At 37.7% G+C, this 22,182-nt stretch overlaps 2 protein-coding genes across 3 annotated transcripts; both read right to left on the bottom strand.

Moving 5' to 3' along the window:
• Window positions 1–15,373, bottom strand: slc24a6a (solute carrier family 24 member 6a). Of its 2 annotated transcripts, none has more exons than XM_016244245.1 (18): window positions 15,322–15,373; window positions 14,912–15,165; window positions 10,826–10,921; window positions 8,931–9,007; window positions 8,010–8,084; window positions 7,838–7,922; window positions 7,658–7,761; window positions 7,506–7,580; window positions 7,407–7,432; window positions 7,257–7,310; window positions 6,941–7,083; window positions 6,673–6,839; window positions 4,671–4,956; window positions 2,276–2,442; window positions 2,057–2,171; window positions 1,822–1,934; window positions 1,214–1,279; window positions 1–1,083 (listed from the first exon to the last, which is right to left on the bottom strand). In XM_016244245.1, the coding sequence occupies exons 2-18, from the start codon at window positions 15,072–15,074 to the stop codon at window positions 973–975; spliced, it is 1,923 nt and encodes a 640-aa protein (XP_016099731.1). In that variant the 5' UTR covers window positions 15,075–15,165; window positions 15,322–15,373; the 3' UTR covers window positions 1–972. The 2 variants fall into 2 exon arrangements, with proteins under 2 accessions (XP_016099731.1, XP_016099740.1); XM_016244254.1 differs by having other exon boundaries at window positions 6,754–6,839.
• Window positions 15,374–17,512: 2,139 nt separating this feature from the next.
• On the bottom strand, window positions 17,513–20,601 carry LOC107561428 (probable palmitoyltransferase ZDHHC24). Its single transcript, XM_016245874.1, has 4 exons — window positions 20,387–20,601; window positions 19,879–20,237; window positions 19,487–19,764; window positions 17,513–18,426 (listed from the first exon to the last, which is right to left on the bottom strand). The coding sequence occupies exons 2-4, from the start codon at window positions 20,181–20,183 to the stop codon at window positions 18,134–18,136; spliced, it is 876 nt and encodes a 291-aa protein (XP_016101360.1). The 5' UTR covers window positions 20,184–20,237; window positions 20,387–20,601; the 3' UTR covers window positions 17,513–18,133.
• Window positions 20,602–22,182: the final 1,581 nt, after the last annotated feature.

Raw genomic sequence — 22,182 nt, 5'->3', positions numbered from 1 at the left:
CAGTATGCAATATATGATCAATGGAAAAAAATATTATAACTATATTGAGATCCAAACATCTTCATTTGGTGCATTTAAAATGATAAAGGCCTGTGTATAAAGCAGTTCTTTGTGAATAATGGCTAAACATTGTTAACGATTTAATTGATTGTTACTTTCTCATGTTCATATTCATAGCGTTGCAGTAGGGCACAAAAGTAATTTCATTACAACATATCAAAATCTGCAACAGACGCCTCTAAGTGGCACTTTATATAAAACTATGTATGTTTGGTATGTAAACACTTACCAAAGACAGGGGATGTTTTTGGCTAATCAGTAATACTACAAGAAATGTCTTCCAAAATACCAGAATATTTTCTTTTTCAAGGAACGACACAAAAATGAACAAAATGCTCTTAAATATACTGAAATACTGAAAATCCTTAAAAATCCTAAAGCACACATTTTTACAGACCTAAAGTCAAAAATAAATAAGGCAAAGCAATGCAATAAATTAATGGTTACAAGAGTTAATAGAATTATTTTTAGTATTAACACATTTGCAATGTCATATTTTTCTTCATATCATGCTTGATTGTGACTACAAGATATCAGAATCGAAATATGCAAAAGGCGAGGCTAGAGGAAGTGTCCTGTATGCTGTAAACATTTAATATCACTTGTATAAATTCATCACACCTTGTAATTGAAACTTTTAAAGAAGCTCTGTATGCGAAGTAGAAATGTTTCAAAGGTACAGTATGAAATACAGTCTCCTTGAGTTTGGCAGCATTGTCTAGTGGGTGATTGGCTTAAAGCCATGTGTAGAACCGACCGAAGCGAAGTCACGCTTCACAGTGTAATGTTCACTACTCTGGCCTCAAAACATGGCTGAAATGACCGCTTCTAATAAGGCAGTGACTGGGGGTAAAATATGATTATCTAGGTCTAGATCAACCCTACAGCTAGGCAAAACACGGAAAGTGGGATCTAGAGTTTCTCAAAGCAGATGGAGCAGAGCAGGAAGATGGCATACAGAAACATAAGCCCGAGGCCTAACCTCCGATCCAGCCTCCAGTGGTTCAGGAGCACGCTCAGTACCTAGACAAATACGTGGGCAAAGACAGACAGAAAATAAGCCATGTACATGCCATGAGACAAAGATTTCAAAATATGCAAAAGCATAAACATAAGTTCAAGAGAGTTCTCAAATTATAAATGATGACCTTACAGTGAGAAAAACAGAAGCAAGGAGAAGAATCACTGAGTACACCAGTCCCTTACTGTTAATGAAGACCTAGAGGAAGATCGAGAGAGAATGTTGTAAGAATCAAAAGACAAAAACTAATACTAAAATCACACTTCACATCAAATATGGCCACTAAAACAGATACAAAAGCAAAAAGTAAAAGGAAAGAAAATGGTAAAATAAGATTAGGGATGGAATATAGTGGATCTTATGATTTTTAAAAGTTGCAAAATAATATTATTTTGCTTAATTTAACTTAATTAGTTTCACTTAATTTTTGTTAATAAATAAATCTGAAATAAACCAAAAACGTACACTAAATGAAAATTATAAAATTTGACTGAAATAATTTTGAGTGTATATATATATATATATATATATATATATATATATATATATACATATACTTTGCTATAAATATATATTTATATGCTACTAAATACATTTATTTATTTGCTAATAAATATATTTCTTATTGCTTAATTTAATGTAATATTTAATTTAATTTTTGTCGATTGATCCACATTCAAAGAAAGAAAACATCAGTGACCATTGTGACCCATCCCTAGTTAAAATCAATAAAAACTCACTGTTGACCCATAATCAACCACTAAAGTGCGCAAAGCCCATGGGAAACCAAGACCCAGCAGAATATCAAAGATGTTGCTGCCAATCGAGTTGGACACCGCCATGTCTCCCATACCTGCAGCACCAGACACATTCATTCAGCTGACCAATCAACTGAACTTTACAAACATACTGATCTGATCTTTTAAAACTGAATATGTGGACAGGAAAAAAGGAAGAGTGGGGTGATCTTAGCACCTTGACGGGCAACTATGAGACTAGCCATGCAGTCTGGGACACTGGTGCCTGCTGCTAGAAACGTAATACCCATGATAACATCTGGAATGTCCAGTGTAAAACTGATAATGGTGACCTGCAACAAAGACAATGTGTGTTATCAGCCCATCCTATCATATACTGAGACATTCCCACATGATGTATTCTCAGTGACAATGAGCATTGAAGGGTTGATCTCACCATCCACACCATGAGGTAGGAGAACACGGCAATCCAGAGTGTTGAGGCCACAAAGGTAACCATGAACCAGCTCTCCCAGCAGGGCAAAACACAGTTGGGGACAGTGTAGTACAGAAGGCAGCCTAAGGGCCATGAAAACACCCACTTCACTTGCTCCCAGCGCCCCTCTGTGGATAAGAGTACTTCAAATCATTACCTCATTACATACTATGCTCCTTAACGCCACCTACAGGACAAAGACAGTATCACATTTATGTAAAAAAAAAAGATATAAAAGCTATCACTGGGGCGGTACCCTTTCAAAAAGGTACTAATAATGTACTATTTATGTACTAATAGGTACTGATATGTGCATTTAAGGTATTAATATGCACCCTTTGTGTACCTTTTGAAAGCGTATTGCCACAGGGACAGCATTTATAACTTTTTTCTGTGAGTATACATAAAAATATCACCAACAGGACAAAGATACTTCAATTCAGTATTCATGATCTCTCTTTATTTGCCTTTTGTCATTCAAATGTTTCAAAGGTTTTCCTTTTAAGCTCTTCAAATTGCAATTTTCACCCTTATTGTCATCTTCAGTAAGATGTTCAATTGTTCAGCAGTGATGGAGTTCATTTGATTGCAAGCCAAATCAGTCCCGAGAGGTTCGAGTGCTCTCATCACTTTTCTATAATCATAACACTAGTGCTTAAATCTAAAATGCATGCCCCCATTACCTAGAAATGGCTCTCAGACTAATGGATTATGGTCCTCAGGGGCAAAAAATTAGGGCCATTCTTCTAATCAGGATGTGGAATAAAACTGGAGACAGATGAACCATAATAAACTCTATGTGTTGATTTTCAAGTTTCAAATTTCAAATTTCAAGTTTTTCTTTAACAGGACAAAGATACTTCAATTCAGTATTCATGATCTCTCTTTATTTGCCTTTTGTCATTCAAATGTTTCAAAGGTTTTCCTTTTAAGCTCTTCAAATTGCAATTTTCACCCTTATTGTCATCTTCAGTAAGATGTTCAATTGTTCAGCAGTGATGGAGTTCATTTGATTGCAAGCCAAATCAGTCCCGAGAGGTTCGAGTGCTCTCATCACTTTTCTATAATCATAACACTAGTGCTTAAATCTAAAATGCATGCCCCCATTACCTAGAAATGGCTCTCAGACTAATGGATTATAGTCCTTAGGGGCAAAAAATTAGGGCCATTCTTCTAATCAGGATGTGGAATAAAACTGGAGACAGATGAACCATAATAAACTCTATGTGTTGATTTTCAAGTTTCAAATTTCAAGTTTTTCTTCCTCTTTGGAGTGTTGCAATCTGATTGTGCATAGATAAGATCCCTGAAGTAGCAAAGACTAAAGTCTCAAAACCAAAGAGATATTCTTTATCAAAGTTAAGACTCCGCCATGCTCCCTAAAACGCCTCGTTCTAACATGCTCCCACATATCTACGTCACTATGTGGAAATATTTGCGTAATGCCACCCAAATGTTCACGCAAAGAAAGAAGGCGTGGTTTCAGTAACCACAGTTAGTGTTGAAGCAGCCATGTCAGAGAGACGCTGTGTGTTTCTAGGCGAAAGCAAAAGCACTTTATTTGGCCTTCCAGAAGTAGATGCAGTTAGGAATCTTTAAGATAACTTACAACAGAACAGCAATGCATTTTATGGACGACCGTTTCGTGAACCTAAGAGAGGAGGTAATTCTGACTTTGCGACTCTAATTATGTTTTGTTATTAGTTTAAGTATTTGCTATTGACTGTTCAAATGCGCAAATAGTGCCCTATTTAAGGGTATAGGGGGCGATTTCGGACACAACCTAAGCGTTTGAGAGAGGCGGGGCATAGAGGACCTACAATAATGTACAGTATTTGAAAAATAATGTGTTTTTTTAACATTAAAGCATGTCAACATATTCTGTTACACCAAATACACAAAATAATGATCTTTAAAAAAGCATCATATGACCCCTTTAATTTCATGTTTTGGAATAATTTATAAACATATCCACTAGGGGTGGGAGACTTTATGGCCCATATGATGCAATTTGTTTTGAATCAGGGAGTTATAATAAAATTCTAAATTTTTCAGCAACAGCACAGAGTGGCGTCAAGATTCCACATGTTTATGCGCACGCACACACACACACACACAATTTCTGAGTGAAAATTGTTTCTGCACTAATATTTTTTCAGTATATAAATGCATATTATATAATATAATATAATATAATATAATATAAAATATAATTTCTTAAAAATATTCATGATAAAGAATCTGCTGTTATTTAGATGTTAATTAACTGGATGCTAATTTAATTTATGATTCTTTTGTGGATTGATCCAGAATTGTTTGAGAAAAAGTATGTGATTCATCCTTAATATTCATTCACCTGGCACAGTAAGTGGTCTGAAGTGTTGTTCTTCATCTGCCTCTTCTTCCTCCTCTTCCTCCTCATCTTTAGGTTGTGTATCCTCTATGTCTGCTACTCGTTCTAACTCGCCTCCTTGGCCCCTCTGTCTGGGTTCCTCCAGGGGTTGTGTTTCACTCTCAAGGGCTCCTCCGTTCTCCAGACCCCAAGGAACCCCCTCCATGCCTGGACCATCTTGGCCAGGAGTGTCCCCTGCTCCGCTGCCACTGCTGTCTCCAGGGCTCCTGTTTCTAATCAGTCTCTGCCTCTGTGGATTACAGACAGAAGATGTGAGAGATGTACAGTCGGACACTGCAGGGTTGGAGAACAGGAGACCCAATGTGAACCCCTTCAAATGAATGAGATTCAGTTAGATGAGAAATGGGGAGGAAAGAGTTTCAGAGACAAGCTTGCTGAGCACATCGCAAGACCAAAGTAAAGCACAGTCCATTAGAGTGTCGTAGAGATGACATGCAAGAGCTGCAAGAGTCAAGCCAACAAGCAAGTCATGTGAACGACTGTAGATGGAATAAAGCATTTGCTCAAACAAACAACAGAATGTTTACATAAGGTTAAAGGGGTCTCAACAAAAATGGAAATTAGGAGTAGTGTCTGAGGATGCCTGAACCAAGGAAGAAATACTGTTGCTGACATTTGAAGAGCAAACTTTCGGTTATACAGGAAATAGCAGATGATCTAAGGATTGGATCAGTCACAAATCCTACCTGTTGCAGAAGTTACAGCTGAAGGGTCGTATTTACGGACCCATAGGAAAGAGAAACCATAAATGAAATCTCTTTAATAATTCTCCAAGCAATAATAATAAATGAGTTCAAACTAACGGTCCTGCTTCTCACATGTTTCTCCTGAGAACAAAAACGTTATTTCATATTTCTTACTGAATGTTATCGCTTCTCATTCGTGTCCATATTTACCTCTCCTAATTTTAGAAGCACTGATTGTTTTTTCTTAATCTATATAGATATATATCATAATTTAAACAAGGAATAACAGTTACTTGAGATTAAACATGATAGTAAGACTTAATGAGCATGTGTATTGAATTAAGTTCTTTCTTATCTCAAAGGCAATAATATCTCATTTTAAGCATAAACCTCAAGAAGCTTTTTTTTTTCTTTTATTTTTGCTCAAACTTTTTGATTTCTGCTTAAAACAAGGAAAACAAATTTTTAATGGAGAAAAAAAATTCAAGATATGCTTTTTTAAAAGAATGTAATACCTATACTAAGCAACAATTCATAAAAGGTTGGATTCATTAATAACAGTAAAGACATTTATAATGTTACAAAATATTTCTATTTAAAATGAATGCTGTTCTTTTGAAATTTACTGAGTAGCACAACTGTTTTCAACATTGATAATAAAAGAAATGTAAGAAAGACAACACCTGAAATGAATAATAATAAGAAATGATTTCTGAAGGATCACGTGACACTGAAGACTAGAGAAAATATGTCGCTGAAAATTCAGCTTTGCCATTGCAGGAATAAATTATATGAAAATACAACACAGTTATTTTAAATGTAAATTTTATTTCACAATATTACTGTTTTTACTGTTTTTGTGATCAAATAAATGCAGCTTTGGTGAGCATTAGAGACTACTTTCAAAAACATTTTAAAAAAATCATATCAACCCCAAACATTTGAACAGTAGTGTGTGTATTCTCTTGCTCTAGTCTTAATATCTTATCAATTTTATTTCTCAAATTAATTTTATTTTGTTTTAAGGACATTTGAATATTTTACTGTAGAAACAATACAAAAAAAGATTAAGAGAAAAAAATGATCCCCTGGATAATTAATAAAGATCACTAATAAAGAATAAATTGGAACTCCTTATAGCTTCCTATAATTCATACAGTCCATCAAATAAGCCTGATAGTTTATATTCTTGGTTGAGAAACGGAGGTGCTGTTGTCCCATCCAGACATGCACAAAGCAAGCAAGCATGTAACCAGTACCTCAGTGATGAGCATGCGTCCGGCCATGCTGAGGCGAGTGCGGGGGGAGAAGTGGGGCGTGATCATGACACGGAGGCTTGCCTCTGAGAAAGAGAACTGGTGAGGGTGTAGACTCATCAACTCATCCACCATCACCACTGGGGAGTCCTGGCCACCTGCATTCTGACCTGAGAGAGAGAGAGAGAGAGAGAGAGAGAGAGAGACGTGATACTTTAAAATGCACAAGCACTCCGTATGATCCACACAGCTCCACCCTCCACCCACACACCTTTCTTCAAGAGGATCATGGAGGTGTCACAGTGTGAGCTTGCCTCTCCTACCGACACATCTCTGCGCAGACTGCTCACCAAACACGGCTGACCTGGGATACCAAACCTCTGCCCCACCCAGCCCCAAATCTGACTGTTAAACCTTGAAAGGAACACACAGAAACTCGTATTATATCATGTGAAAATTACATGTATGTTAAAAATAAATATACTATATACTATATGCAGTATATAGTACAATATATCTAGTTTCATTAACATAACTTACATTTTGACTGTTCTTGTATATAATAAATAAACATGTTAAATACTCACTTCATGATAAGGATGTAAACTCCATACATTGATATGAGCATTATAGTCTCCCACCTGCAAAAGTTATATATGATAATTCTATTAGCCCAGTTCACTTAAATGTCACTGAGTATTATTACACCTCCTTTATGATGATTTCGGTACACTTACCAAATTACTTTTTCGTCATATATGATCTGAAATACACAAAAAAACTAATTAGGGTTGACTATAAATTTAACCTACAGACACAGTCATACTCCTGCTTACCAGAATCAAGGCCAACACAGAGAGGATGTAGTAGATAGCGTCACGGAAGAGCGGCCACCAGGTCAGAGTGATGGTCTGTGAAGCAGAAACGGTGGAAAGTCACGAGAATCTGTAACGTTTCATATTTAAAGTAACAAATATGCATATACTACCTGTCCAGAAAATATTCCACAAACTCCGATGATGACCAGGATGTTGAAGACAGCTGATCCCACAATAGTTCCCACCCCCAGGTCTCCTTTGGTGATGAACACACCTGATATGAAGAGACAATTACTTATTGACGACATATTTACAGCAACTGCTTTTTGAAACATTGCTAGAGGTCTGACCAATCAAAGATGTGAAAAGCTCAGGGGCGGAGCTGCCTGCTGCCATGAAAGTGGCACCTGCAACATCCTCACTGAGGTGCAGATTCTGAAAATACAAACTCCAGCTCAGAATATGCTCTGATATTTCCCAGGAACACTGAGATTCCTGCCAGTAGGAACAAACTACACTCACCTCACAGATTTTTTCCAGAGAGGGGACAAAGTACACATCGCAGACAATAGCAAGGGCATAAAACATGTAAACTGCCTGTGGTCACAAGAGCACACAATAGATCCATTACTTAACCTTTACAAACACCAATTTGATAGCACAAGACCAATAACAGTGCTACCAAAGACTGTACCGAATGAAGTCTTTCAGTTTTAGTTATATCATTATTTAGAATTTTGCTATGCATCCAGTAAACAAATATGTTTATCTACAAGTGAAACTAGAATTCAAGTACAAATTAAAACTTCTAATAAAACAAATAAAAAAGGAAATGTACACTACCATTCAAAAGTTTGGGGTCAGTTATGTTTTTAATGCTTTTAAAATCTGTAATGCTCAGCAAAGCTGGATTTATTTGATCAAAAAATACAGTTAAAATGGTAATATTGTCATAAAAACATACTGTTCTTCTGTGAATTATTACTACAATTTAAAATAACTATTTCCTATTTTAATATATTTTAAAATGTAATTTATTCATGTGATGGCAAAGCTGAATTTTCGGCATCATTACACCAGTCTTCAGTGTCACATGATCCTTCAGAAATCACTTCAATATGGTGCTGAAGAAACACTTCATATTAATATTAATGTTGAAAACAGCTGCTTTTTTGTGCAAATCATAATATATACTGTATATGTTCAGCATTCTCTGATGAATAGAACGTTCAAAAGTACAGTATTTATTTAAAACAGAGATCTTCTTTACAGTCACATCTGACCAGTTTAATGCATCCGTGTTGAATAAAAATATTGATGTATTTATAAAAATAATAATAATAATAAATCTTATTGTCCCTAAACTTTTGAACGGTTGTGTACTTTGCATTATCCAGTCAATCACTGCATCATACATTTCTCACTGTACGGTGGTATACTTACACAAAACACATGCAGTAGAATTGCCCCATGCCTCCTCTGTCCCTTAGTGAAGATGTCCTCTGGAAATTCATGGATAGCTGGGTGGAAAAGTGAACATATTAGAGAATAGAGACAGGGGTTAAAAGACCACCAGGAATACAGCATAGAGAAACTATGCAATCTAAAGAGCAAGGCTAACACTTTACTGCAACCCCTTCAAACACTATGAGAAAAACTTGACAGCTCTGGCGATAATAACATTTAGCACATTAATGCTTACATTAAAGGTCACATAAGATCAAGGTTTTGCACCTGACAGCGCAGTGGCTATTAATCCTTATTCTGTTTTACGTAGCATTTCTTATGGCCCTAAAAAATTGTGGCTGACATGATAAGATCTAACCACACATTCAGATGTATACTGTGGGAGGGGAAAAACAAGCAAACAAACTAAAAGAAGGCAAAGTAAACTGTATTTAATCCGTGAATACACTGATCTATCAAGTGTTGTACTTTCTTACTTCACTGATGTAGTCCTTATCAAGGCAATGCGCTCCATTTAACTTAAGGTTGTTAAGAAGCTTTTGTCTGTGGTAACTAAGTGGCAGTTGAATTGACCAGCCTTTTAGCTAATCTGTAATGGTGCAGAGAGGCCAGGAAGAGTGGGCCTAGTTACATTGGAGGACTGGTAATACTTTAGCCCACAGCTTCTTGAGATGCAATCAGCGTGAAGACGGTTCTTGCTTTGACTGCCTTAAAGAGGTCAGCTGTCTAATAAACAGTCATGAAATAAAGAGAAGAGGGAGAAAATTACACTTCTTTAAATGCACTGATTAGCAATCACAGCTTTTCTGTTTTTAAACTTCTCACATTTTGAAATTGTATATTTTTAAATTCTATTTCACTAGATAATGTCAAATGCAATGGGAAATTTGTCTTGATTAATCTGAGCAATACTATTAAATCTGTTATCTTGATGCACAGCTGGAATCAATAGCTGCTCAGTTACATTTAAGATTAAATTTACCAAGGACTTCTTTATTGAATTTCATAAATCAGAAGGATTTATAAATAATTAAAGGGGTGCAATGATTTGAAGAGCTTTTAGAGCATTGCATTTTATTACATTTGTCTTCCAAAATCAATCTGCTCAGCCTACGCTACCGCTGATATCTTGGTTAGCTGTTTTTAAACATTTATTTTCTAGAAAGCATTGCAAACAACTTTCAATAAATAGTAATAATATATAAGCATAGATAATAACATATACAGATGAAGCAATAAATGTGAATACAATTTTTTATAACTTCAAACAAGCCACATGTGATGTATGAACAGTGCAAGCAAATAACCGTTGGCAATATTTTCTCTGCATTACAAAAAATAATCTTTAATGTGTTTTACATTATTGAAGTGAATCGCATGCAATCTGTAAAATATAATTAACGTCACTGACAATATTATCATGTATAAAATTCAGAAAGAGTTGCAACCTACACAAGGCACTGAAAACTGTTCTGGTGAAAAAAAACACTCATAATCTTTAGTTTCTACTGGTGAGAAAGTGAGTGAGATGGATGGTGGAAGAGGAAAAAAAAGAAAACAAATGAAAAAGAGAAACACCTCTGGGGATGAGTGATTTGCGGAGTTGATTGAAGGAAAAAAGGGCATATGACGTATCTCTCTAAAGTGGCACACTTTGAATGCTTAAAACAGACTATCCTCTGTTCTGAAATTAGATATTCTGTTGCTTAGTAACACAAGCCTCAAAGGGGGCTTGACTGTGAAGAGGGCACCTGTCTGCATCATTTCACAGAATGAGGAGGCAGGGGGAAAGATAGCGAGATATGGAAAGATGTGATACAGTGAGACAGGCGAATAATAAGAGAGAGAGAACTGCTCAGGGTTTCACTCACCAGCTCTGGGTGTACTTGATGTCTGGTTCTCCTCTACGATCTGCTGGGTTAGTTTACGCTGGGCCCAGGTCAAATCCGAATCCTCTTTGGAATGGGCTGTAAAAACAAAAAACACATGTTCACCTTTATCTTTTTAACTGTTCCAAGTTATTGATTGATTGATTGAAAAACATTACATTGGCATAAATTTAGCTGTTCAAGACAATTTATACCTAACTGTGATGAGAGGGGCGGGGCCGAGAGCCGTGGGAACGAAGCGAGGCCGGTGGAGTAAATGCTAATGTGTGACACCTGCGTCACTCACCAGTCTCGAGTCCCACGGAGGAGCTCCGAAAGGATAAAAGGAGGAGTGACGACAGTGTTGGACGAGAGAGGACCAGACCTGGACTTTATTTTGTGTTTTGGTTCTGTTTGTGCGCGACAGTCGTCCGTGAGGGGCTGTCACGCTATTTTGTGTTTATTTTATTATTAAAGTTTTGTTCAAATTTTCCCGCCTCCTTCTTCCAGACCTACGTACATTGTTACACTAACATATAATTATTAATATTATTAAATGTATTAATAAAATGTATATAATTAATATTATTAATTAGATAAACCAATATTTTATATATAACCACAATTCTTTAGTTACACCATCATTACAGTGGATGTAACGATGCACCTCGAGCAGGGGCGTGTCTATGTGGTGGCACAGGCCCCCCTTGAAATTTGGCTGGCCACCCCAGGTGCCCCCCCCAGCCCCACCCCCACCCCCACCAGATGTCTTGCCATAGGCTTGTTTTTAGTAAATTTCAAATTTTAGGCGGTTTCTAAAGTGTGATCTTAATGACAATGTCGAGAGCGCATAATGTTACGCAATCCATGTGCGCGAGGACGAATCTCTCCACTCCCAAGCGGATTTCCTTCACTCACACAAAACTGTGTGAGGTGCAGATTCACACAAAACGTGTGCTTTTAACATACACCGTTCCGCAAACACAACCCCACAACCCCGCTGTATTAAACTTGAACTCCAGCTTATTTAAAAATAGGCAAAAGATTGAGGCAATCAGAATGCTTCCTTCCCTCCTCTCAAGTTCCCATGGAAACCTGATCCAAAAGCAGTGTTTAATGAGTGGTATGGAACTGAATTTGAGCCCAGAGAGTGTGTGGTCCACCCAAGAAACAAATGACAAAGATAGTTCTAATTTGCATATGCAAACTAATCAGTTCCAAATATAACTGTAATAGGCTAACTGCCTGCATATTAGAATATGTAGACATGTAGACAATGGCATGGTAGTGATGGATAAAATTCAAGAGTGTATGATTAACACATAACTGTAAACTACATATTTGAAAATTACTTGTATATATATATTTCAATCGTTTTTTTTCAATGCTGAGTTGCCTGTTATTTATTTTTGTGATCATCACCGAGTACAGAGCAGTCAATTGTTGATCACCTAGGTGTTTCTACTTATATGGTTTCTTTTTGACGTATAGATACACATCTAAACCTGAATTGTTCTTGACATGGTGATCTTACAGTCTATTATTAAAGTGAAGCTCCAGTTACTAAAAATTCACACTCGTTTCATTCAGCTGTAGATTGCAATGGCACTTTTTTAGAAGCTGCTTAACATTCAGACTCAGCCTCCCAGAGGAACTCATTACTCACACAGACAAAGGTGGAAAAGTTAAAGGCACTGTGAAAAGATCAAATTATAAGCAACACAGAATGGCGACGCAGGAGCAGGTCACATTGTACTTTTTTTTTTTTTCCACATCTCTGTCAGCATCCGTTTGTGATTTTCATCTCTGGTACAGCTCAATCGGTAGTTGATATGTCCTGAGGTTCAACATGCTATACTCAATCATAAACAGTTTTTCCTCAAACGTTTATTACATAATCAGCTTTTATCAGCTCATATTAATTATGAGATGGAATGTTTGTAATTTTTTTAACCATTTGTCACACAAGCAAAGGCAAAAAGTTAATTAAAAATGGTACAAAATTAAAAGCAAACGGTAAAACCTATGGTCAACTACTAGTCCTTAGTCTTAAAGGGGTCATGAACTGAGACATAAAAATTCCCTTGATCTTTTGAAATATAAAAGTCATTGTACTATAAAAATATCCTGTAAGTTTCAGAACTCAAAACTTTCTCGTTAGTCTAAAAACAGCTTAAATTGAAGCCAAACTGCCAAAATGACAGGTTGTGGAATGTGCCACTATATGACATAACAGTGTGGCTAAACCCCACCTCCGCAGAATATCAACGCCTGCTTCTACATCACTGCCTGTTTAGCCCCTCCCACGATTTGTGCATGCAGTGTAAATAACGAGAGAGGCAAACGCAGGTCGCAGATTCTACGCAGAAATCAAACGATAAAGACGGCTCCGAAGACAACAAGATGCTGTACAGTGCTAAGTTGTGGAAAAACACAGTCTTTGCATCACCTTCCTTCTGATCCCAACGTTAGGAAAGAGTGGCTGAACTTAATTTTTAATGAAGATCCAGACCGTGTCAGTAAGAACTTGGTCCTTTGTTCACTTCATACCATGGATTTGTCTGCAAACAAAGCACAATTCAACGCAGGATTTTCAGAAAGACTGAAACCAAAAGACGATGCTGTGGCGACTATACTGGATCCGATATCGCAACACACACAAGTATGAGCAACTCTTTTTATTACATGGTCACTATTGCTTTGTCTGTTATTACAGATCATTTGATATGTACTGAGTATTTATGCATTTTTAACCTAAATCACAGCAGCGTCCAAGGATGTAGGCTGTCAAACATACACAACTGTTAGCCAATAATAGCAGTGGGCGTTTACTTCAGAGTCTACAATCTGCCACGTCTATTCAAACAGAGCGTTCTGATGAGGGGGATCAAAACAGGACAGAAAATAGCCTATTACTTGTCAATGATGATGTTTTTTTATGTAAAAATCTTGATAACATTATAAGTGGACCTCAGAGAACAGTACAAAATAATAAAGGAAGTTCATGACCCCTTTAAAAAGGAAGAGATGAGTAATATTGAAGACCCATGACACAGGTGTGATGTCCAGGTAACAATGCTCTAAAGGTTCTGGAGAGGTCACTGTGAAATATGTCAGGCTGAAGCAGCTGTCACAGTCATACCCTTTAGAGACAGCCAATTATGTGCCTGCTATGGTCTGCCACCCATGCAGTCCCCGCTGCTCCTCCACTATTGCTTTTGGAGTTTTATGATAATTTTGTGAGCAATCTGTTTAGATTTGTCGCGAACAAATTGTATTTTAGCGCCTCGAGCACCCAACAAACATTTAAGATTTTATGTAAATGTGCAATAAAGTGACAAATATTGACTTTATATTGTTATAATATAAATAATTTGTTATAAAACAAAATGTTCGGGGGTTCTCAAAACACACACACACACACACACACACACACAGGTTTGTTTTTGTGAAAAGTGGGGACATCCCATAGGCGTAATGGTTTTTATACTGTACAGACCGTATATTCTATTGCCCTTTACCAACCCTACCCCTAAACCTACCCCTTACAGGAAACTTTGTGCTATTTCAGATTTTCAATACACTCCATTCTGTGTGATTTATAAACGTTTTGAAAAGTGGGGACATGGGGTAGCCTAATGTCCTGAAAAGTCACATTCTCCTTGTAATACCTATGTCATACCTTTGTCATTATACAAATATATATATATATTATTATTAATAATATTATTTTTGAGAACACCCGAACATTTACTTCAGGGAATTGACTCACGCAATTAATTCACACCCGGTTCCTGAATCTAGCGGGTCTAATAATTTGGTTTGATCATGCACGCTACTAAAGCTGCTCATGTGGTTGATTCACAGACATATTGCATAACATAAACACATTAATATAATAGCAACTCGTCAATTAATCATGAATGTTCCACATCTCCACACGACAATGAAAAACACTCAAACGGATGATATTCATACATACATAGCCTACATAATGCACCGCGGTAAAACGGGAAATACGCACAAACATTTAGCAAAATATGTATCAATATTAGCAGCGGAAATACTAGTGCTAATGAATAAACGCACCTGTTACATGAAGAATTTGAGCGAAGCAGGAGACGGCGATGATCCCGACAGCACATATGAAGAGCCGATAGAAGAGCCGCTGCCGTCTGGATGCCAACACCGCCTTCATCCCTTCACACCTCTCAAAACATGTCCATTCAAGAGAGAAGCCCTCTTCTTTCATTCACACCACCTGTATTGGCCTTTCTTTTCAACATACGGCGGACTAGCTTGCTTAAATTCAGCCATACGCCTGTCGCCTCAGCATCCTATCGCTTCAATAAAGATACACCATCATCTTTCACGTAACGGTATTTTTACCCCTTCCGGAATTTTAGTAATATAAAGTTACGAACGAAAATGTCTTAAACTGTCGCAGAGCACTAAAATAATAGAAATATTCAGCTTATAAGCATTCTAATCACACCCACCTCCATCCGTGTCCCTCTTGCTCGCGCTCTCTCCTCCCTCCACAAGGCGCCCGACTCCGTCACTGAGAGTGTTTTCCAGACTCACAACTGCGCCCTCATGCAGGGTTCACAATAATAACAACACTCTTATTCAGCTAGGGTAAATCAACACAGTTGAGTGTTTCAAGGCTAGATATACCGACCTCAATAATATTTGGGATACTTTCCAGGGTACAAAATGGGGCCAGAAACTCTTAAAGGGGTCATATGATGCAATTAAAATGTTTCTTTTCTCTTTGGAGTGTTACAAGCTCTTGGTGCATAAAGAAGATCTGTAAAGTTGCAAAGACTAAAGTCTCAAATCCAAAGAGATATTCTTTATAAAAGTTAAGAGTCAACCACGCCTACCTAAAACGGCTCGTTCTAACACGCCCCCACATGTCTACGTCACTATGTGGGAAGATTTGCATAACGCCGCCCAAATGTTCACGCAAAGAAAGAAGGCCTAACTTTTATTCTCGCTGTAGTATTGTTGTTGCCGCCGCCATGTCGCGAAGGCGCTGTGTGTTTCGTTGTGAAAGCAAAACTACTTTGTTTGGACTTCCAAAAGAGGACGATATCCGCTTCGTCATGCCTAGAGCTGATCCGTGCTGGTCGCTGAGGAAATACATCAACTTTGCGCTGTGGATAACCGGATCGGCTTTCACCGTGGACGAAGCAGAGTCCAGCCCGGGGTCGTCACATGTGGTTGCCGCAAGCCCGTCGGCCGCTTCTTCATCGAATCCGCCGGCTGCGCCGTTCTCAAGCCCACCCGCCGCCGCTCACTCAAGCCCACCGTGTGTAACGCTGCGTTTCATTGTGAAAGCGAAACTACTTTGTTTGGCCTTCCAGAAGAGGACACGACTAGAAATCAGTGGTTAAGTTGTATTTACAACACTTTTCCAAATATTCAGATGTGTCCAGCGCATTTTATGGAGGACTGTTTCCTTAGAGTAGACATTTAAAGAATTTGCCACTGACGATTCAAACGTGAGTTTTGAGCAGTGTAGAGTAGCATTTGTAGTTTGTAATTTCTCCGATCACAAATGCAGACAGGGTTTTATGTTTACGCGGCGCAATGCAATGCAACATGTAAAAAGACAGTATAAGTCATTATAATCAGTAATTATGTCCCCACTGGATGCAACAAATGCCTCGTTTATAATGGGTTTTAATGTTTTTGTCACGTTGCTCCAGCCGGGACAAGGCATCACAATATGGTAAGGGGCGTCACATTTCCGTCACACGCTTGAGGTATTTGGCCAATCACAATGCACTGGATAGCTGGTCAATCACAGCACACCTCGCTTTTCAGACCGATGAACTTTGTAAAATTCGACACGTTTCAGAAAGGCGGGGCATAGAGAAACAGTAATGTACAGTATGTGGAAAATAATGTGTTTTTGAACCTTAAACCTCAAACATTTCATTACACCAAATATATAATGACAAAATAATGTTCTTTTTAGCAATGTCATATGACCCCTTTAAAATTACCGCGTTATTGTTATTATTATCCTCATGGGTAGAAGCAGTACTAGTAACTCTAATTTAAGTGATTCTGCAATGTTCTACAGTATACTCAACTAACACTAAAGAAAATTAAATAAGACATTAAAACGTAATAATGGCAAAAGTAATAGCTCAGTTTCGGCTCAATTTGGCACCCTTTCACACAGTAGGAGCGAAATTATGTTTTGTAGTTATTGATAAAATATTTGTTTTCTGACAACAACTTTGGTAAAAGGGTTAAAAGTTCATGAAAACGGTCAAAAAAAGAATTTGCGCTTTGGACATTTAAAGGAATAGTTCACCCAAAATTGAAAATCCATACAACTCCAATCAATAAATGAATTTTTTTTCACAAACACGCATCTTTTTGATTCACAAGATGTTAACTGATGGACCGGAGTCGTGTGGATTATTCTGATGTTTTTAACAGCTGTTTGGACTCATTCTAACGGCACCCATTCACTGCAGAGGATCCATTGGTGAGCAAGTGATGCTAAATTTCTCCAAATCTGTTCTGATGAAGAAACACTCATCTATATCTTGGATGACCTTAAATAAAGTAACTTTTCATCAAATGTTCATTTTTGGGTAATCCTTAAAGATACATCTAAAAATGTATATCACTGCATTAGATAACAAAAAAAAGAAAGAAAACCAAATGGCATTTATTTTAAAGAAAGATTACAAACATTGGTACTGATTCAAAATGACAAATATAAGATTTGAGATAAACAATATTCAGTTCCATACAAAAAATTTAAAAATGACGCGTTTTATAACTCAGGACAAAAGAAAATGACAGCTTGGCATAAAGCATATTCACATTAGTTTGAACCGATTATTTGGCACATCAATGACTGTAATAAAAAAAATAAAAAAAAATAAAAAAGAGCAAGAGGAGAGTAAAACAATTCAATCAGAAAAAATACTTCCCCTTTCCAAAAAAAATATTTGCTTTACGAAAGCAAAGATTGCACAATAGAACAAGGGAGAAAAAAAAGCATAATAAAATATTTAAAATTATGTACTTTACATACACCAAATTAACACCAATTAAAACCATAAGAGTGCTGTACTGAGCAAAAACAATTGTAAAGTGAAATCAGAAATCCACATGTCTTGATGGTTCTTCAGATAAAAAAAAAAGAGCTGGTAAGAGCTGCTAATTGTTTGGTGTAAGCACAGCATGCAACCGCTGCTTCAGGCTCAACAACATGTCATTCTGCATCAGCTGGGCCAATGTATTAAAATTGCAATGAGAAAATATCTATCAGTGCACACCCTACTTCATGGGCTCTAGCGAACCAGTCACCTTGAAGTTTATGCCGTCTCCAGGCAGCGGGGAAGGTATCAATGGACAGAGCCAGCAGATGTACCAGTACTTGCCCAAGCATTCCCTGATGTTGGCCAACGCTCCCAGGTTGTAAGGCTGCCGTGTGGAGTACCACTCACGTGTAGTCTGTCCCTTCAGCATCAGAACCACATGAAAGAAGAGGAAGGCAGCAACCAATAGGAAGCCCACTACACAAGTGTCGGCAATGAATGCAAAAGCAAACGCTCGTGCCGTCACCTGTCCTGTGATTAAAGAAGAACATATGTTAATGGGTATTTGTGTGACAATTTAAAAGGGGTCATAAAATACATTTAAGTATTTAATTTTTTGCTATAAATCAGAATTTTCACTTCCATTTTCCACTACCTTTATGGCCCTTAGAATTAATTTTTTTTAACCTAACCCTAATAAATGCAATTTGTTTTTGTTATTGCTGCACCTATTCAAAAATATGGGGTCAAGAAGACTTTTTCATGTTTTTGAATGAAGTCTCTTATGCTCACCAAGGCTGCATTTATTTGGTCAAAAACACATAACAGTAATAGTATAAAATATTATTTACATTTTCTATTTTAATATGTATATTAAAAAAATTATTTATTCTCGTGATGGCAAAGCTGAATTTTTACTTCGTAGCCATTTCTCCAGTCTTCAGTGTGATCCTTCAGAAATCATTCAAAAAATGTTCAGGATTCTTTGATGAACAGAAAGCATTTATTTGAAATGGAAATCTTGTGTTACATTATACATGTCTTTACTGTTTTGATCAATTTAATGCATCCTTGCTGAATATAAATATTAAATCCCCCCCCCCAATAAAAAATGACCAACCCCAAAGTCTATAAAGTCACTCTTGCATTTTCAAAATATCCTCATCTATGTTTTAACCAGACGCTTTTATCCAAAATGACTTATAAATGAGCAACACATCAAAAACGCCAGCCAAGATAATATCACCCTATTAAAATCAGCACAATTCGACAGCTATACGGTGTTCAATACTCTAAAAATAGCATGTAGGTTTGCAGGGCACCACAACACATTTAGTCTAAAAAAAATGAATAAATAAACAAATGGAATATGTGGAGCCAGCGCAGCACAAGCCCTTGAAACTCTCTCACACTGGCTTCAGACCATCGTCATTGTTGAGATTTTGACTACGTAGTAAGTTTTGACTTAGAAAATGTACAGTATATTTCCACAGCACACTCAACTCTCATTTTAAAAGGTGGAGGAAAGTTTGATTTCTCATGATATTACGCATTTCTCAGAGCAGACACTGATAAGAAATGTCATACTTACCAGAGACGAGCATTATCCAGGGCATGAGCAATAGCAAGACGCTGTGAAATGTTACACCCTCCTTCAGGATGACAATGAAGACCTCAGCATTCATGACTACTGCATAAAGCAGCCCTGCCCACATGAAGAACAGACAGGTCAGGAAATACCGGTAATTGTAGAAACCAACACACTGGCCAAAAAACACACAGTGGTGATCACGCCGCAGTACACACACATTGCAATCGTAGCAGTGTGAGCATCGTGGAGGAGTGTGTGTCTCACAGTTGTAACAGTACCTGCCATAAAAGAGGAAAATATCAAATTATAATGGTTTACTCATCCTCAAACAGAGATTTTGGAGCATAAATAAATGATATATAAACACAGTACAATCAAAACAAAACAATTACCTCCACCCTTGACCCAATGCATCGCCTCCAAGAAACACTCCGCGAATACTTGGGTTAGTTTTGACAAACAACGATGCATTCCAGGTTATATTTCCCAACATGAAGTACTGAGCGAAGAGATGCATGGCCTTCCACATGGTGGACCACTCAGTCTTCTTCTGTTCTGGCTCAAGGGGAGCCTCGACCAGCACCAAATAACTAACCTCGGCAGTGATGGAGAACACCAGCAAAGCGTTCAGAACGATAGGCAGATGACGGCCGGACGACTCCACCTTACACCATACTCTACTCATGAACCTAGCCATGTTTTCAGCTTTAAACCATCCGCTGCGCGAGACTCTACCGGCTCAACCTGCTTCCTAAAACAAATAGGGAGCTTACTAGTAATACATAGGACACTGCTAACTCTGACAGATAACACACTGAATGTTCCAGTCACATTGACAGCAGCTATCGATTAGAAACTATAAAACACTCCTACGATTTCCTTTTATTAATACATACCGACCTGTCATTCCATTCAGAGTATCTTTTCGACGATAAATGCAGAACAAATGATACTCTGCTGGCTGCTGTCTTTAACAATGAACTGGTGCTGCAGGCTAACAACATCTGCCACTGATAGGTCTGTGTTGCAACTGAAACGGTCCCTCTTCTTCTTCTTTCTTCGTTGGAGTTTTACGGCAGTTGGCATCCATGGTGTTGCATTACTGCCGAAACGGTCCCTCTAACACAAATGACACTCTACAAGAGTTCCGCGCGGAAATATCACAGTCAGTAAGTATGTTTTTCATATTTAAAGGATTTGCCACTGATGATTCAAACGCGACTTTTGAGCAGTGTAGAGTAGCACTTGTTGTTTGTCGTTTCTCCGATCACAAATGCAGACATGGTTTTATGTTTACGCGGCGCGATGCAACGCAACGCGTAAAAAGACAGTTTAAGTCATTATAATCCGTAATTATGTCTCCACTGGATGCAACAAATGCCTCGTTTATAATGGGTTTTCATGTTTAATGGACACGGCGATGGCATCACAATATGGTAAGGGGCGTAACATTTCCGTCACACGCTTGAGGTATTCGGCCAATCACAACGCACTGGATAGCTGGCCAATCAGAGCACAACTCTGGCTCCAAACGAATATCTACCAACTCTTTGTCTCTACTGCGCAGACTCGGGCTCCAAACGAATCTCTACTGCGCAGACTCTGGCACCAAATGACGGCATTTACTCAAGATGGCAGCAGCCATACTGAGATGCTTTGGCTTCACTTTTCTATAGTGGAAGGAATAGGAGACTTTCCATCTTTTTTTACAGTCTATGGGTTGTATAGAAACACAATGCATTGAGAATGAATGAATGAAATGTCTTATTATGCATTCACTGTTACCTTAACCATTTGTCTAACTGACTACTGTGCAAATATAGTTTAAATAGACAAATGTTGTATAAAGACAATAACAAAATCACATGTTTGTATGAATAAATAAAATACATTCTATTTACTATTTAAATAAATATTAGCTTTTAGAGTTCCCTTGATAAAATCATGCACAACGCTAACTCTGACAGATAACACACTGAATGTTCCAGTCACATTGACAGCAGCTATCGATTAGAAACTATAAAACACTCCTACGATTTCCTTTTATTAATACATACCGACCTGTCATTCCATTCAGAGTATCTTTTCGACGATAAATGCAGAACAAATGATACTCTGCTGGCTGCTGTCTTTAACAATGAACTGGTGCTGCAGGCTAACAACATCTGCCACTGATAGGTCTGTGTTGCAACTGAAACGGTCCCTCTTCTTCTTCTTCTTTCTTCGTTGGAGTTTTACGGCAGTTGGCATCCATGGTGTTGCATTACTGCCGAAACGGTCCCTCTAACACAAATGACACTCTACAAGAGTTCCGCGCGGAAATACCGGCTGTGCCTCACGCGTAAGAAGTGAAGCTGCGGGCTCTTTCATCGCCCCCTGGTGGCTGGCTGCAGTACAGGTCATAAACCCCGCCCTCTCCATGTAAACGAATGGGACTTGAGTAAAAATAAAAAAATTAATTACGCTTCCAATACAATTTTCCAAAAGATGGTTTTGGTCGTTTAAGGTAGTTGTTATCTATGGAAGCCCGTTTCCGCCACTAAATAAAAATATATAATTCTGTAAGTCATAATAATGAGAAACTTTCTCGTAATAATGACTTAGTTTCTCGAAATAATGACTTATTTTCTCATAATAATGACTTAGTTTCTCGTAATAATGAGAAACTTTCTCGAAATAATGACTTAGTATCTCGT

This window comes from Sinocyclocheilus grahami, unplaced genomic scaffold, assembly GCF_001515645.1.
Source record: "Sinocyclocheilus grahami isolate Dianchi unplaced genomic scaffold, SAMN03320097.WGS_v1.1 scaffold23.1, whole genome shotgun sequence".
NCBI classification, from domain to species: domain Eukaryota; kingdom Metazoa; phylum Chordata; class Actinopteri; order Cypriniformes; family Cyprinidae; genus Sinocyclocheilus; species Sinocyclocheilus grahami.
The sequence above is the reverse complement of the archived record's forward strand: the minus strand, read 5'-3'. Positions and strand labels throughout refer to the sequence as shown.